The 17,500-nt window shown below is 40.8% G+C and overlaps 1 protein-coding gene across 7 annotated transcripts in view; it reads left to right on the top strand.

Moving 5' to 3' along the window:
- Positions 1 to 17,500, top strand: part of abi1a (abl-interactor 1a) — a 104,372-nt gene that overhangs the window by 77,148 nt on the left and 9,724 nt on the right. For 4 of the 7 annotated variants that reach the window (XM_037536926.1, XM_017705406.2, XM_017705414.2 and 1 more), the window contains 3 exons: positions 1,532 to 1,672; positions 4,748 to 4,848; positions 14,891 to 15,103. In XM_037536926.1, coding sequence (XP_037392823.1) covers positions 1,532 to 1,672; positions 4,748 to 4,848; positions 14,891 to 15,103 — 455 coding nt within the window. Of the gene's footprint in view, positions 1 to 1,531; positions 1,673 to 4,747; positions 4,849 to 9,110; positions 9,195 to 14,890; positions 15,104 to 17,500 lie in introns of all 7 variants that reach the window. The other 3 variants (XM_017705379.2, XM_017705398.2, XM_017705370.2) reach the window with 1 other exon arrangement.

Here is a 17,500-nt window from a genome sequence, read left to right as displayed (position 1 = left end):
ATTGACTTTGCTTAAATGCGTGTTTTATCCACCGCTTGCACATACCTGGGATTGTTAGTAGGGTTGAGCTGACAGGCGATGCCATCATCGATAGGTGACAGACATCACAATGTTGAATCATGAAGTCTCATGTCTGCTGAAGCTCTGTGCTGTTTATGCCTGTAGCATTGCTGTTCTTGTCATCATCTAATCATCAATTCAGCTTTACTGACAGCCGCTAATAGCACAGTGTCCCAGAAATGCCTCAGAGACGTTTAATTAGAAGAAACAATAACTCGAATAAATAAGGACACTTTATCAATAATGAGAAATGAGTGACACGTCCATTCCTGAACCGAACATTTCAGACATAATCTTAAAACAGTGGTCACCTGAAAAATAAGGTGGATATGGAGGAAGGATGCAGGAAAAGTAAGGAAAGAACGGATGAGCTGAGGATGGGCACAAATGTGAATGACCCCACATCTCCAGCCCACAAGTCATCATCCATCGCAGTGTTTCCTTGAGGACTGTTAGGTAGACCTCACCCAACCTTACCAGAACTTAAATTCAACACAAATCAATGTGATAAAATTAACCGACTCATATTAGGCTATATTTTGATATTTCATCACTTATCTAATAGTTTGTGGTACAAATCACACCGCTTGGTTTAGACAGACTTGTGCACCAGCGTACATGAAGCACCTTTATTCACACATTATTTAATTATTACGGAAACATGTACACTTTTGTTAATCCTAAATTGTATTTTTTAGGAATTTTAGGAATTTTAGGAATTTTGTCATTCCTAAATTGTATCAGATATGAGCATAAAGGTTAATCTCTATGAAGAGTGGAACATGATACTCTCTCCCTCGTATTACATTCCCATTTAAGTCTGAGTGCGAATGCCAAATCTAAAATCTTTTAGAACTATTCCTGAGAAAAAAAATTCAGCGTTCAGTACACCTCTGTTCACCTGTAGTTCACAACACTAAAGCCGTTAAGCTGTGCTACTGATGCAGTCATCGCTCTTTTCTGAGCTCCACCATTTATATCCATCACATTTTTCATTTTCATCCACCACTGACCAAATGAATCATCTGGGTCCGTTCTATCAGAGTGAAGTTGATAGAGGGGGTTCTAAATCATAGGGGATGTGATTTTGGGGGTGATTGTAGAAAAATGGCAGGTGTTGAAAATTCTCTTTTAAGAACTTTTATTTATGAGAGCCAAAACAGTCACATGCATGAAATGAGAGCTCTGTAGAATTGACATTTTACACTTGAAATATTGAAAATCAAATCTAATCTTGACTTCAGAATCGAAAATTGTACCAAACCTGAAAATAAGCATATTGTGAGAACAGTCCGTGTGCAGCCACAAAGTCACGTTAAGGCGCTTGCTAATCTGTAATCTCGGGCCAAACGCATTTCAGTTAAAGCCAACAGAATAAATTACAGCCTCGTTATCTGACCTATAGTTTGTGATGTCAACGTTTATTTATTTGTTTATTTCTTTATTTTCTGTCTGTCACTCTCTCACACAGGCGTAACACTCCCTATAAAACCCTTGAGCCAGTAAAGCCCCCCACCGTGCCCACCGATTACATGACAAGCCCTGCTCGCCTGGGTAGTCAACACAGCCCAGGACGCACCGCCTCACTGAACCAGAGACCCCGAACACACAGGTAATATACATACGCACATCTGCACAGATGTTTTCCTCAGTTGTCTCATTCAATCAAACACACTTTCTGAAAGTTGTTATAAATAACACATTTTAGTTGTTGTAAAGGTTGTTATGAAGGATTATGATCATAAAACCTCACATTCATTGGTCTGATTATAAAATGTGATATAAATCTTACATGAAGACGCAAATGGAACTGGAGGAATAGTTTACACAGTAGTGGAATATAGACTAAAAAAAAATCCCAGTTTTATTTTGGTGGTTCAAGTGGCTCAAACTAAGAAAATGAGTTAACACGGTACAGAAAATTATCTGGTGTTAATTATTTATCAGGTTAATGCTTAAACACATGGTTTTTAGCATATTAGAAATGATATTGATGCATATAATTGCAAAAATGGTATTTTGTCCATATCATACACTCCTAACCTGGATTTTGAAGCGTTGCCTTTATCCTCCTCTAAACTCACCCTTACCAGAGAGTGATGATTAGCTCTATTTGCGATTAATTAATCTGGGTAATTAAATATAAAACCTTAAATATCACAGTGTGAGCTCGTCCACAATATTGATAGGCTCCTATTTTTGTTTAACATGTATTTATCTTCCACATAGCAGGCAGCTTGGTAAGCAGTCTATACAAAGCTCCATGATGTATAATGCATACTGAGTATAAAAGCATATTCCTGCACGTATGATTAGAGATCAGAATAAGCCTGTAGTGCTTATTCAGCTCCTGCGGCCGGCTGTGCAGCTGCTGCGTCTCAACCTGATTCAATAATCTGTCAGACTGACAGCAGCACCATCAGTCACTGCCAATGTGGGTCCTTTTTTCCCTTTAATTTAACTGCGCGCTCTGATCAGTAATTGAATCTGTGTATGAGTAGATGAGGAGCTTGATACTCAGAGCTGCAGTCAGGATCTCAGAACAGATCTGATCTGAGTGTTCTGCCTGCTCTCGGAACCTGGGCTCTAGGTATCGTCAGAAACGCCACTGATACAAAGCACACATTACGAAGTGGCTAAATTCATTAGATTCATTCATTTGTGAGTGTTTGGTTTTATTAGTCTTTACAGAGACTGCTGAGGAATACAGGCTGAAATTTGAGAACTTGAAAAGAACAACATATAAAGTATTTCATTTTTCCTGACTCCATAATGCCCCCAGGGCGCTGTGGATAGGGCTGCCCACCACTCTGGGCAATCTTTGACTGCAGTCTTGGGCTGGAGGTTAGGGAACCAGCCCTGTGACCAGAAGGTCACCAGTTTGATCCCCTTGGCCAACAGTACATGACTGCATGACTGTTGGCTTTGAGAAAGACACCTAACCCCCAACTGCTCCCCAGGCGCTGTGGATAGGGCTGCCCACCGCTCTGGGCAAGTGTGCTCACTGCCCCCTAGTATGTGTGTTCACTAGTGCTGCACTACAGTCCCCAGCATGCATTGCAACATAATGTGCGCTCAGCAGGGAAGGAAAAATAATATTAACTGTAATAATAAAATATTTCAGCGCTTCCTCTCACCAGTCTCACGAGTTTCGCTTGGAAATACGTCAAGGTACAGCAGGAAAGTGAGTTTTCCATTCACATTGCTTTTAAGAATAACTGTAGTCCATGTAACTGCTGAACAATGATCCTTAACATGTAAAAATCCTATGATCTTAAGGAGTAAGAAACCCAGCTAAACTGCTATGAATTCTGGGAAGCTCTGACACGACAATATCTATAGTATGTATTTCAGCCTTTATGCTGTTTAAGAAATCTTACGTAAACTTTACAAATGCCACAGTTAATATTTTTCTGTTTTTAAGTAGTTTGTGGCAGAGGTTGTTAATGCTTTCACTTCTAAAAACAACAAAACATATAGTCAGTGATCAGATATTACATAAGAGATGCAATCCATAATTTCGCATGCTCTGTACATGTAATGCCATATATATAACCTGGAGTAAATGGAGTGAAATCTCACTAGAGGAAGGCGTCCAGTTGGTACTACGCAAGTTTTTCCGTCATCAAAAAAATCCATTTAACCATGCGAAGAACCGTTTATGCATTCAGATGTTCCATCTGCAGCGTTAGATGTTAGATGAACACTGTGATGGTGTGGATGTTGAGGATTGAGGTTGTGGCTGAGCTGTGTTGTGACGTGTTTGTGCTGTAGTAGTGGGGACTGTGTGGGTGTCAGTGAGACGCTGTAGAGTGTAACTGTGCTGAGAGTGTCGGAGTGGATCTGTATGAATATGAATTACAGTAACATCTCACTGACTTTGAATATGGGTCACTGTCTTATATAACACTGTAATAATGTGTGTCTCTCTCTCTCCGTCTGTTTTCTCTCTCTCTCTCTCTCTCTCTCTCTCTCTCTCTCTCTCTCTCTCTCTCTCTCTCTCTCTCTCTCTCTCTCGCCTGTCTCATGTCTGTATCCTTGTCTACCTTTCCTTCTTTTCATGTACTGTTTTTTCTGTTTTTCTTTTTTCCTGTTTTCTTTCCTTTCTTTCTTTCTTCTTTTCCTTTGTTCCTTCTTCATATTTTTCTTTTTACTCTTTCTCGCATTCTTTCTCATGCCTCTCCTTCTTTATCTACCTTTCTTCCTTTCTTTCTTGCTCTCTTTATTTATTCACCTTTTTCTTTTGTTTGTTCCCTTGCTCTCTTTCTCTTTCTTTCTTTCTTGCTTTCTTTCTTTTTGTTCTTTCTTTCTTTTGTTCCCTTGTTTGTTCTTTCTTTACTTTTTACGCTCTCACTTTCTCTCTTTCTCATGTCTCTCATTCTTTATCTACCCTCCTTCCTTTCTTTGCCTTTCCTGTCTGTTTTCTTTATTTTTTTTCTTTTTTCTTTTTTTTTCCTCCTTTCTTGCATTTTGTTCCCTTGTTCTTTCTTTGCTTTGGGCTCTCTCTCTCTCTCTCTCTCTCTCTCTCTCTCTCTCTCTCTCTCTCTCTCCCCCCTTATCACTTTCTTCCTCTTTGTCTTTCTTTTTTATTTTCTTTCTTTTTGGTCTTTGTTTTTGTCTCATTTTCTCTTTCTGTTTTGTCTCTTTCTTTGTACCTCCATCCATTTCTTTCTCTCTCTCTCTGCAGTGGTAGTAGTGGTGGTAGTGGGAGTCGTGAAAACAGCGGAGGCAGCAGTATTGGCATTCCCATCGCCGTTCCTACCCCCTCCATCCCTAACTCTGGACCAGGTGAGCTCTCTCATGCTCTCTCTATTTCTCTCTTCATCTCTCCTCCTTCAGAGCCCAGGGCCTTTGTGGATGCAGCATCTTTAGTATACAGTCAATTAACACAGACTGTAATTTCCATGTTTCCCTGAACCGTAACCTGTTAAGCTCAGTGGCTGGTCACATCAGCTTCAGCACCTGCCCATTGACTTCCATTACAAGTCTTCCTACAGTCAGTGTTTTCTGTTCCCTTCTAAGTACAGGGAAATTATCGTCTGTAGTAATCGATCAGACAGAGATGAGGTTGGAAAATGCAGGAGTGTTCCTTTAAGCCTTCACTGATGTAGGATCAGCTCCCCGCTGCATATATCATCACATTGATTTGCTTAGGAAGGCAAAAGCCAGTCCTAAATCAGCAGTTATGCAAATCTCCAGGAGTTTCATCTAATGGCTCCCTATTCTCTTTTTTAGTAAATGAAAAGATAATATACAGTAATAATATAGATGTACAGTAACAATAATGATGATAATAATAAGAAAACATTTGATTAGTCATCACTGTCATGATTGGCTGTGGTATTTTCTTCCGAAAATGATCTGCAAATACTGACCCTGTATTGACTCCAAGGCATTCTGTGTGTGAAAGGCTGCCCCAGAGGAAAGAAATATTCAAAATGAGATCTCCTTCTCCTCGTTGTGGTTAAGTCCAGTTTGAAATCGGAGTGAGACTGAGGTCATTTTCACCCGTTTCTGAGATTCAGCTCCTGAAAAATAAAACTCAGATTTCCTCTCTTTGATCAAAATGTTGTCACACATGTGGCTTAACTCTTTAGGGCCTGACTCGTAGCACCACTACATTTGTTTAACAAGCACAGCCATGGTGAAATGAAAAAGTACTGTCTTGCACTGCTTCAGAATATTCTGAAGCCACACAACACATTTAGACTGATGTATGACATGAACTACATACAATTAAGAGATCCTAAAAAAGTAATCATAAACATTGTAAACATTGAGACAGAAATGAGACAGATATTATGTCATTGTTGCAGCTTTAAGCTGCCTCAGAGAAGTAAAGTAGATCTCAATATTATATAAATGAAGGTTCACTGATTTTTGAACTGTGTCTCCTAAACCCCCTTAGGAGAAAAGAGGAGATTAACATTAGCGTTTCACTCTGAGACGTTCTGCTGATGAAGGAGAAAAGCGTGAGTTCTCCTTTCACACAGACAGACTGCTGAGAGAGTTCTGTAACATAGAGCAGAGCTGTATTAGAAAACGATGAGATCTCACACGTTTCTTATGGAGATATTCAGCTGAGGCTGGGCTGAAAGAGTTAAGCCACATGTGTGACAGCATTTTAATCAAAGAGAGGAAATCTGAGGGTCACTTGGCCTCAGTCTCACTCTGATTTCAAACTGGACTTAACAGGAGAAGCACCTGAGATCAAGAGGAGATCTCATTTAGAATATTACTGTCCTCTGGGCACGTTTTCAGACTTTTAAATCGTCTTTGATTGTCAGTGGCGATAGATGCAGTTTATCTGTGTTTCACGCCAATATCGTCCTTCAGCTCAAGGCCAGTGCACAAAAAGGTCCACAGAAGCTATACTACAGCATTCAGAATTACTGTAATAAGAGTGCCCAGCTAATCTTTCTCCATCACACACACACACAGTGTGCCATGTGCCATGCAGTAATAGCATCTCCAATTAGGCATCAGACCAAATAGCCACAATCAAATTAGAGTTTGGGGGTGTTTGTGTTCTGAGGTGAAAACAAAGCTCATTTTTAATTGACCCTAATGTGCTCCACTCTCCACAGCAGTTATTTTAACCTTTCTGCCTCCCTCCAGGAAAGGCAAACACTCAAGAATATAGCATTCAGTCTGAAAGGCAGAGACAGCTGAAATAATCCTACTTTACTGCTGTTGGGTTTCTCTGAGTGTTTAAAGTGGAGCAGAGCCAGTGCTGAGTTTTACACTTCATTTTCAAGTCCACCAGAATGGCCTGTTTTCTCTGAGAGAGAGAGAGAGAGAGAGAGAGAGGTTTAGTAAGAAGTAGGGCACACTGCTCTGCAGAGGGCACAAGGACAGGTGGAGAGAGAGGAAAACAGCAGTGAGTGGTCTAACTGCTGCTGGATAGACAGAATAAAGATAGAAAGTAAGAGTGAAGGATGTACAAAGCGATTTAAAGGGAACAGAAAATGTGAAGTTGGTTTGAAAACAACGTGTTTGGGGGGTGACTGAGAAATAGAGAGAGTGATGGAGAAGGACTGAGAGTAATGAAAGAGGAACAGAAAAAAAGAGAGCTGTAGAACCAGAGAAGACAGGTAAAAATAGGTTAAGGGAGATGGACTGACGGACGGATGGATGGACCGCATTGAAAAATTGATTGGATGGATGGATGAATAGATGGATAGATGGATGGACGGATGATTGACAGATGGATGGACAGACAGACAGATACATTGACAGATAGATACATACATAGACGTATGTATGTGGATGAATGGATATATAGATTGAGGGATAGATAGACATACATACATAGACAAATAGATACATAGACAAATGGATGGATAGATGGCTAGATATTGACAACATGTATGGATAGATAGATTGAAGATGGACAGATGGGGTATATATATAAAATATATCTCTCTCTCTCTCACACACACACACACACACACATATAAAATGGATGGATGGATATAAAGATTAGTAGATCAATGGATGGTGGAAGGTAGAAGATGGTTAACGGTGGATGAATTAATAGATAGGTAGACTGATGGACAGACCATAGATAGGTAGATAGTTAATAGAAGGACAGACAAACAGGATTGATATGTACAGAAAGAAAGAGATGAACGGAAAGGTAGATAGAAAGAGAGAGAGAGAGAGAGAGAGAGAGAGAGAGAGAGAGAGAGAAAGCGTTGGCTCCTCTGCAGGCTCCTGTTGAGAAGAGCTACAGTATATGAAACGGAACCCCCTTCTCCATCACACAGTCACCATGGCAACTCCCTCCATCAGCACTGCTGGGATCCCCTGCCTGTTTGTGTCTCTGTTCATGTTTATGAGCACTGTATTAGTAAACTGTAATGCTCACTTCTGTGCGTGCTGTTAATGTTAATACATTTCTTTTAATTGGAATGACAAATGAGGAGTGTAATGGCATGTTTGTGTGTTGACTTGTCTAATGCAGTTATGATTAAGGACACTCTACAAATACAGTGTACATATTTATGAAAATTGTATTTCTATATTGTTCTTAAGCTCATTTCTGTGTAGATGTTATGTATCTGAATGTTTTAACTTTTTTCTATTACAGCCTTAATTGAGGAGTGTGACTATGTGCATGTGTCTGCCTGTGAGTCTGTTATCACTTCGCCACTTTATGCATCTTGGACTGATTGGATAGCTCTCTGATTGTGAAATGCTGTGTGTAGGTGCAGCCAGAGAAGGATTGCGATTGGATTGTTCGGACCACTTCAGGCAGTGGTATGAGACATTGGAGACTCAATTGAGCCACGTATAAATGTGTCCATTATTGAAAGCAACCTCTACTCATTGCTCATTACAAACGGAGCTACATCGGTGTGGAAACTGAGGAATGGACTGACTAAATGAATCGCTGGCAAAAACATAAGGGCTGCTTACAACAGCTCTTGTCGCCTTTTGTATGCACCTAAAAGTATCCAGATAGATACACAGTTTATATAACCTCTACAGAAAATGGCCAGTAGAATGGAACACACGAGTGGGGGAGCCACATATGAGCCTAAGGTCACTTTGCCCAATGTCAGGGGTAAGCTAGAGGGACATAAAGCCCCCCAGCATTTGGCTGTGGAGCAGTGAAACTGTGTTCTTTGGAGTGATGCAGCTCCATCCAGTACCTTTAGGATGAGTTGTAGTGATGCGGAACTAATCATCCAAAATCAGTACCTGACCTCACCTAATGCTCTTGTGGCTGAATGCAATCAAATCCTCACAGCAACGTTCCAACATTTAGTGAAAACCTTCTCATAAGAGTAGAAGATGTTACTGCCGGGAGGATAAATTCCTTATTAATAACCTTGGTCTCCGTAGACACGCTGGATGAAGAGGTGTCCGCAAAATTTTGGCCTTATTGCTATATCAATGCCTATGATGCATTTATATGGCAGTATTTAAATGAGATGAAATAAATCATGTCTAGATGTTAAACAGATATGAGATGCATAAAGTGGTTTAAGTGTAAACAAGCTCCGTGTTGAATCGTCTAATGTGGTTGTAACGTATGCTTGCAGTCCCACCCATGTCTGCTCCTCCTCCACCTCCACCTCCACCAATGTTTGGGGGCCCAGGGCCCTTCTTGTCAGGCACAGCCGTAGGTGAGAACCCCGCCCCCCCCCCCCCCTCCCCCTTTTTTTTTTTTTTTTTTTTTTTTTTTTTTTTTTTTTTTGGTGGAGGCAAATGAGTCTTATTGTCTGTGGTTTAAAAATGGTGGTACCTGTAAATGCTGATTCCCACAGGTGTGCAATATGGTGTTGGTGTTGGTGATGGTTTCTCTCTGCTTTTCTCCTGCCTATATTTAAAACATTGCGCAGTCCTCTGCATGTCTGTGCCTTGGCATAAGTCATTAGACTTCATGAGCTGCGTTCACATTTCCAGCCTTACTGCTCAATTCCAGTTTTCCTGCCTTGGAGATTCACATTTCACCTCTGCAATGATGAGACCTGCAGTTTTTAACATTCAATTCATTTATATAAGGCTGCCTTTAGAAGAGAGTTAAAAATAGAATAGAGCTCAGTGGATGGCTGGATGGCTGGATGGCTGGCTGGATGGCTGGCTGGATGGCTGGCTGGCTGGCTGGATGGCTGGCTGGATGGCTGGCTGGATGGCTGGCTGGCTGGATGAATGGATGGATGGATGGATGGAACTTTATTGATCCAGAAGGGAAATTGCAGAAGGATCTTACAGAAGGCATTAAACTATAAAAACTGCCTGGAATAAAATATATAAAAAAAGTTTTGTGCTTAATGAGGATATAATTGACAACTAAGAGAAGAGTTACATTAACATTACAGTACTTATTAGACTATAGCCTAGTGGCTAGGCTAGCAGTCAGGATTGGTTGACACCACAGAGATTCCTAATGTGGTCATATGATGTATTTGCATATTACATGATGGGTGCTGTAATGACAGAACACTAAATGAAATGAAAACATGAATTTATAACTTATATAACAAATATAACAACAAAAGTTCAGTGCTTTTCACCCAGATCGAGTTGAGCAGAACAGTTGTATAAGCTCCTACGTTTCGATGGGCTTTTCTTTGGAGAATGCCAGAGGAAACGGGCAGCCCACGTTGCTTTGTGCCAACTGTGGGGCTATTCTTCTTGAAGAATGCTCTCGTTTTCCACTAAGAGCTGTTGAAAATGTGCTCAACAGCATTCCAGAAAGAAGCAAAGTGTCTCTGAAGACAAAAGGCAGCCATCTCCTCCCAGCTAATGTGTTCAGATACTGCCTGACACTTCCACTGTTTTTGTTATTGTGGACCCCCCTTTGTCACCAGCTGGAAACTGCTGTTTCTTTACCACTAACGCAGTGATCTCGCATGTTCACATGTTTCCTGTATGTCGTGCAGATGTGTTTTCTCATTGCAGCAGGTGATGGTTTTGTGCTCAAATGTCTTTATGGGGCTCTGTTTTTCATTTCCATTAATTGTAATTGTGAATATGCTAAATTCTGTAACAGTGTGCGATCATTTTGTGTGTGAGTGAAGGTGGTGGGTTGTATGGAATGGAGTTCTCAATGTATTCTTTATGATTCCACCTAATGCAGCTGCATTAATTCAGAAACAACTCAAAATCATATTGATTTGTTTGCATTTTAAATGGCTTTGAATTTGTTAATCAATTAAATAATATTTTTTTTAACAAACTAAACTTATATTGATGTGATATTTAGACAAATGACAGGCTCTCCAGTGGCATTCATGCGCCAAGCCCAAACATAAGTGACAGACGAAATGCAACGGTCAAGCACTGCTGGTCAGATAAACCAAAGAGTAGTTATATGTCAGAACAAAACCTTGTATCTCTAAAATTATAACTTTACAGTAGAAGGAAAAAACCTACTTTACTTTTAATGTGAGTCAAAGGAACCAGACTTTTTTCTGAGTCATTTTGTGGCGTTTCTTTTGATCCAATCATGAAATTTACACACAATTTAAAGAGCAACAGGTACTTTCAAATGATGTCAAAAACTGAAAAATGAGAGAGAAGGTTTTCTTCCGTCCACAGCGAAGTTCTGGTTTTAATTTAATTGTCGCAGACTTTGACACACTAACGCTCCATATGTGATTACTCTGTAGTGTAGTCACATATGTAGTGGTCATCTGCACTGGTCAGAGACTTTTTTATCTTTTGCTTTAACCCAGTATGTCCTCTCTGATTTCCCTCAGATAGCAGGACACCGTAGAGAAGACCGTGAAGAATGAAGGAGGCGACGCTGCAGTGAACCCAAACAAAGGTTTTTATTTTTTTCTAATAAAGAGCTTTGTTTGGGTTCCCTGCAGCGTCGCCTCCTTCATTCTTCACACGACATACAGGCTGCACTGAACTTGAACTGAAAACTGGAAAACATGAACTGAGGACCACAGCAGCTAGACGTGCCTTCTCCTCATACACATTCTCCACGACACAGCAGTTATTACCAAGAGACTTATTGGAAAGATTTAATGAAATATCAGAAAAGTGCAGAAAGACAGACTTTTTTCTTTTTTTTTTTAATGTCTACGTCACAACTCATCCCACGTTATAGCGCTTACATAAGTAATCAGCAGTATGTAGGCATTACAGATGTTAGAGGTGTTTCGTGATCTGATCAACTGATAGTTTCGATGTATATATAATAGACTGTAATATATCTTGAAGAAGCTTTAATCGCCGAATTGAATTGGCAGATTGAATCAAGTGCCCATGATGTTGAGCACTTCTGTGAACATCACGGAAGGCAGATCCATCATTCAGAGGCTTAGATTGGGCTGTTTAGTGTGTTGAAGTGAATCAAGCTTATGAAGATAACTTTTGAGTTGAATTGAATTGAATTGTGAATCTAATTTATTTACTTTTAGCTCAAATGTTCACATTTCCAAATACAGTCCAGAGCTTGTCTGTCTGTCTGTCTGTCTGTCTGTCTGTCTGTCTGTCTGTCTGTCTGTCTGTCTGTCTGTCTGTCTGTCTGTCTGTCTGTCTGTCTGTCTGTCTGTCTGTCTGTCTGTCTGTCTGTCTACTTGGCTCTTCCTCTGTGTCTGAGGTTCAGGCTCTGAGCAGCATCTCTGTTATCTAGCTGTGCAAACAGGAAATGCCCAGCAGAAGAAAACCTATTTCTGCTGCTGTCACTTTATACACTATAGTGTACGCAGACGCAAACCCCAGGCAGTTTATAATCAGAACAAACCGGGGTTTTCTTTCTCAGAGCAACGGCATAAACAAAGCCATACATAAATATTTATTTCCTCATGAGAACGTCTGAACGTTCATCGTGTGCACATTTGAACTATAGACTTCTTGTGCTGTGCTTGAAAATGTATTCAGTTCATTTTGATTGGAAACAGAACATAAAGCCAAGTGATATTTATTCTAAGGGGCAGTCGTGGGCTGGAGGTTAGGGAACTGGCCCTGTGACCAGAAGGTCGCTGGTACGATCCCCAGTGCTGACAGTCCATGACTGAGGTGTCCTTGAGCAAGACACCTAACCCCCAACTGCTCCCCAGGCACCGTGGATAGGGCTGCCCACCGCTCCAGGCAAGTGTGCTAACTGCCCCCTGTGTGTGTGCTCACTAGTGTGCATGTTAATGTTAAAGGGTTAATTCCATTAGTGGGATTAAAAAAGTATCACTTAACTTACACAGTCCGTTCCAGGACTTTCATTTACTATCATGTTGTTTCAGACTTTGGCTATTGGCTTTCTGTTATGGCTTTTCTATTATTTAAGCAGATACTCAGTACTTGCGCGGTCTGGTTGGAGCTCTTCAGGCTTTCTCCATACAAAAAGTTTAAAGCCAGGCTTTTTATTTTATTTTTCTGTTTTCAAATATTAACATATAAAGGGTACAAATATGCAAGAAAAACGTAGGATATGAGCCCTTTAAAGTATCACTTAAAGTACACAGTTGAACTTCACGACTACTGTTGTACCTTTAAGGGTAAATTTACACTGTTTGTACTTTATGACAGCATGATGTCTAAACATTTAAAAAAAATTCAGCCTGTTTTGAATTTTTGTAATGTCACATAAAACGACACCTTTACATATATTCACCTATTCATCCTACAGCAGTTTAGCTCCACCCATTCACACTGAAGTTATATGGAGTGTCCAGGAGGTAAATGAATCATTAAAATGAATTATGACTGAAACATGCATGAGTGAACCCCAAAGGAAAATAGGAAGAACAATGTAGGATATGGGCCCTTTAAACAGTCCAGATACTTTCTGTGGCTAATATGGTGAAATATTAGCTTTGATATGTGGCTTTGAGTTGACTGATGTTCGGGGGGGTCGGGGTGGGGGTGGGGGTCAGTATTTCACAGCCCTCTCAATCGGTCTAATAGTCAAAGTGGTTTATTTTTACTTCATTAATCCGTCCGTCATGATAAGATATGGCAATATGACGACTGTTCTAAATATTTACGCTCTCTCTGCGAAATCTCCCACAGTGTATGAAGTTCCTTTCAGCGCAGCCAAACAATGAGTGTTATTTTTCACCAGGGTGTGTTCCATTTCACATTGAGCTATGTGCGAGTGCCTCTGGGGACACGCCCGTGTGACTCAGTCTCTCATGAACCGGACAGACCCTGCAGAAGGCCGAGCCAGAGCTAATGTTTAGTCATCATGGACTGCAGCTCAACTGCTTCCTTTGGATCTCTTTCCTGTTGGACTGTGAAGTTTGTATGTGCTTAAAGGGACAGTTCAAGCCAACAGTGCTAATGTGGCCAACAGTGAAGAAATGCTAATGTTAAGGCCTGATATGAAATACTTTTACAAAAAATTAGCTGCTTCTTCTTTTTCTGTTTGAGTTAATTAATAGTTTTTAATGCTCATTTGGCCATTGATAAATGCTTGGCTCCTATATATGTCAATAAAAATACTGTAACAGAAAAACTCTATTTAAAGGAGTGAAAAGTGATTTGCACAACTGCCCACTGATCTAAATGTCGTAGATCAGCCAAGATATGTTTGGTGTCCACTTTTTGCTTCTTTTGTTTAAAACTGGAGCTATGAAGCTAACTTTGCTAACAGACCCTAGGAAGCAATAGTCACCCAAATCACTTCTGTAAATACATCCCAGAACTCGCTCAGAACCTCCTCCGACTGCATCCAGGTCTTCAGTGATGTGGTTTAAAACGCAATGTGATGGTAAAGTTTTGTTCATAATGTGACCTGAACTCTGTGGAGCTCGATGGGAGACGTTTTGGGGATGTATTTATAGAAAACATTTGGGTGACTATTGACTTCCAGGGTACATTAGCTATGTTAAGGTCGTTAACGGTTAGCCTCGTCAGCACTACTTAGAAGACTGGTCCCTTTACACACAACTTCTTGCTTAAACAGTGACTTTTTTATTCTTCTTAATTCTGTGGAACATTTATATTGCAGTTCTGTTCCTTCTTGCTCGTTGACCAGCAGAATAAAACTGGTGGGGAATAATATTAGCATTGCTATTAATACCTTCTGTAGATCTGAATCTGGGTTTCTGTGATAATGGTTCAATCTTATTTTCTCTTGTTGTGATCACTTTCTCATCTGTCTTAATTTCCCTTTCATGTTCAGCTCTGATGGTCTGATTTTTGCTGCAAACAAATCCATGGGACTAAAGTCTGCAGGATGTTGGGGGAAGCTTTTCTACCTTTCTGTTTTAAGGGTGTAACTGATGTTTTCCCTTTCTGGGTTTCTCTCCCTCTCACTCCCCCCCCCTCTCTCTCCATCTCTCTCTCTCTCCATCTCTCTCTCTCTCTCTCTCTCTCTCTCTCTCTCTCTCTCTCTCTCTCTTTACCCATATCTTTACTCTGGCAGCGGTGGCTCCAGGCCCAGGGCTCGGTCCGGCCCCCATGTCTCAGTTTGGGACAATATCAAGGCAGATATCCCGCCACAACTCCACCACCTCATCTGTCTCCATGGTTTCGGCTACAGGGACATATCGCCGCGCCCCGTCTGTTTCGTCCCAGTTCCCCCTGCAGCAGCCGCACGTTAATGGTGCCGCTCCAGTGGTCTACACACAGAACTCAAGTAAGATGCCTCCTTTTTCAGGCAGGAGGTTTTCAGATGCCTTCTGCTTCCTTCAGGTGCCTTTCTCCACTTTTGCTAGTCAAACTAATATGTTAATCACGCTGTCCTGTTAGCCGGTACAGATCAGTTCGCATTTTTCACATATCGGTCTAAATAAAAAGCAATTTAGCTTCTCTTGGATGTTAAGAACCAGCTCTATTTTCCACCACAGTGTAGAGCCTCTGACTTCTCTGTGTAGTCCAGTGAAGAAAGCATAGAAAGTTTACTGCAGCCATCTAAATGCTAGTCCACAGTGGACAAGAACTTCTGTGCAACAGACAGTACAGAGTGAAGAAATACCTCATAGGAAGCAAGTCTTGGCTATGCTCATGATGAGTGGGAGTTATATTTTTTAATATGAAGTATGTCAAATAATATCTTACAAGTGAAATACATAAAAATATATAAAATAAAAAGAATATTATATAAAATTTGCTGTTTTACCATGTTGTAACATGATCCATAATCATGCCAGTGGAGGTCATTCAGGAAGCACATGAAACCAGCGTTATGCCTTTATTAACTCATAGTAGCAGTCATAATACAGAAAATAAACTCAATTTTATATAAAAAGACACTTAATAAAAGGATCCATAAATGATATTTAGGAGGCAAACTTTTTCAACTGATCAAAAAGTTGCCTGAAGGTTCAACTTGAGTTTAATTTCAAAGTTCTCTCTTTGTTGTTTATTAATGAAACTATGGTTTGTTACCTGTAGGTATTAATTATGATTGATCTTGTTAATGGTACTGTGTATTACTACCTATAGGTGTTAATTATGACTGATCACATTACGAGCACACACGTTTACCAAGATAAAAAGTGCGCTTTCTTTGCAAAACGTCTGTTTTCTAATAATAGCATGAAAAAGGAAGGCTGGATTGAAGCCCTTTGTGGGAGCAGATTTTGCTCTGCTTTGTCAGCAAATAAGTTTCATCAATTGTATGTCGGTAAAGAAGTTAGCTCTGCTAGGATGTTAGCTGTTTAGGTGATTTTTAGATCGGGTAGAAATCACAGCCCTATGCTATGTTAGACAGCCTCATTGATAATTGATATGCCGTAGTAATGTCAGTTATTGGCAGGTGAGCACAGAGTCCAGCTCTGAACACCTCGGCCTGTGCTTTGATTCCAGCTTTCGTTATGCAGCCTGCAGCGTTCTCGTCTTTTTTGAAAAGCAGGACCTGTTTCATTAAGCCGGTATTGAACTCCTCCAGTCTGAAAGTGCAGTTTAAGGCTTTTCTGCTCCCTGCTGTGTCTTTGTGCCATCTTCTGCATTGATGCAGGATGTCCTTGGCCTTCTCCGGGACAGACGGTCAGAAAGGGCAGATACGACAGCGCTGCGGCTCCTCGCGGCAGTTTTGTCGAGTCAGGCTTTAATTATTCCTACAAGTGTCCTCCAGGAATTTGTTGAAGTTCCCTCCCCTGAGCGAGTCACACATGTCAGAATGAAAGCTTAAAGCCGAGGCCTGGCAAGGTGGAAACCGTCTCACAGCATCTGTCCTTTAAACACGTTAAACACAATAGTATTTTTAGCCATGTCCTCCGTGTCTACTATGGCAAGTTAGACTTTAGGGGAAGAACAGCTTGTCTGGCGCTTGCACGCTTGTGCTCTCCCTCCCTCCCTCCCTCCCTCTCGATTGTGCAGGTGTTCCGCTGTCCTTGAGCTCTGTTAAACCCTCAGTCTTATGTCCAGGGCGGCAGCAGCACCTGTGTCATTGTGAGTGGACGTCTGCCAGTGCTTCCTGAGCGCTAAATTGTCTAATCGCATCGTCTGACATAAACAGGCATTAAATCAGCTGTTGCGTTGCTGTCTGCAGTTTTCAGTGCACTGAGCCGCAGAGGACATGGAATGAGAAGAGCAGAGATGATCCACTAATGATAACCGATAACTGAGCTGTTTTGCAGAAAGGTTCATAATACATAATGAATCATTAGTGAATTTTACACTGATAAATCAGACATTTAGTTGAATGTAGTAAACATTCACATATTCAGCAGGTGCTAATTCCAGCGTGATGGATGGTGTATGATCTGCAGACCAGACTTAGGCCTATGGTCAGAGAGTTTGGTGCCCTTCAAGTGCTCTTCTTTGGCAAGAATGGCAGAATTAACCACAGACTCTTGTTCCTGTCTGATGTGTACTTTGCAGCTGCAGAAACACCCGAGAAAAAAGAAGTGTGTGCCAGAAAACACACATCTAAGTGCTCAAAAGAAAACTGATGAATAGCTTACAAAGATGTGATGCAGTGAACTTCACACATTTTCCATCTAGCAACTGTATTGATTTAAAACTGGCTGTGCAGATAGCCAATCAGAATGCAACTGACAATATAGTGACAGTGGAGCCCAGCTTAATA

This window comes from Pygocentrus nattereri, chromosome 3 (assembly GCF_015220715.1).
Source record: "Pygocentrus nattereri isolate fPygNat1 chromosome 3, fPygNat1.pri, whole genome shotgun sequence".
Taxonomy (NCBI): Eukaryota; Metazoa; Chordata; class Actinopteri; order Characiformes; family Serrasalmidae; genus Pygocentrus; species Pygocentrus nattereri.
Note: the sequence above shows the minus strand (reverse complement) of the source record. Positions and strands in the feature narration are given on the sequence as shown.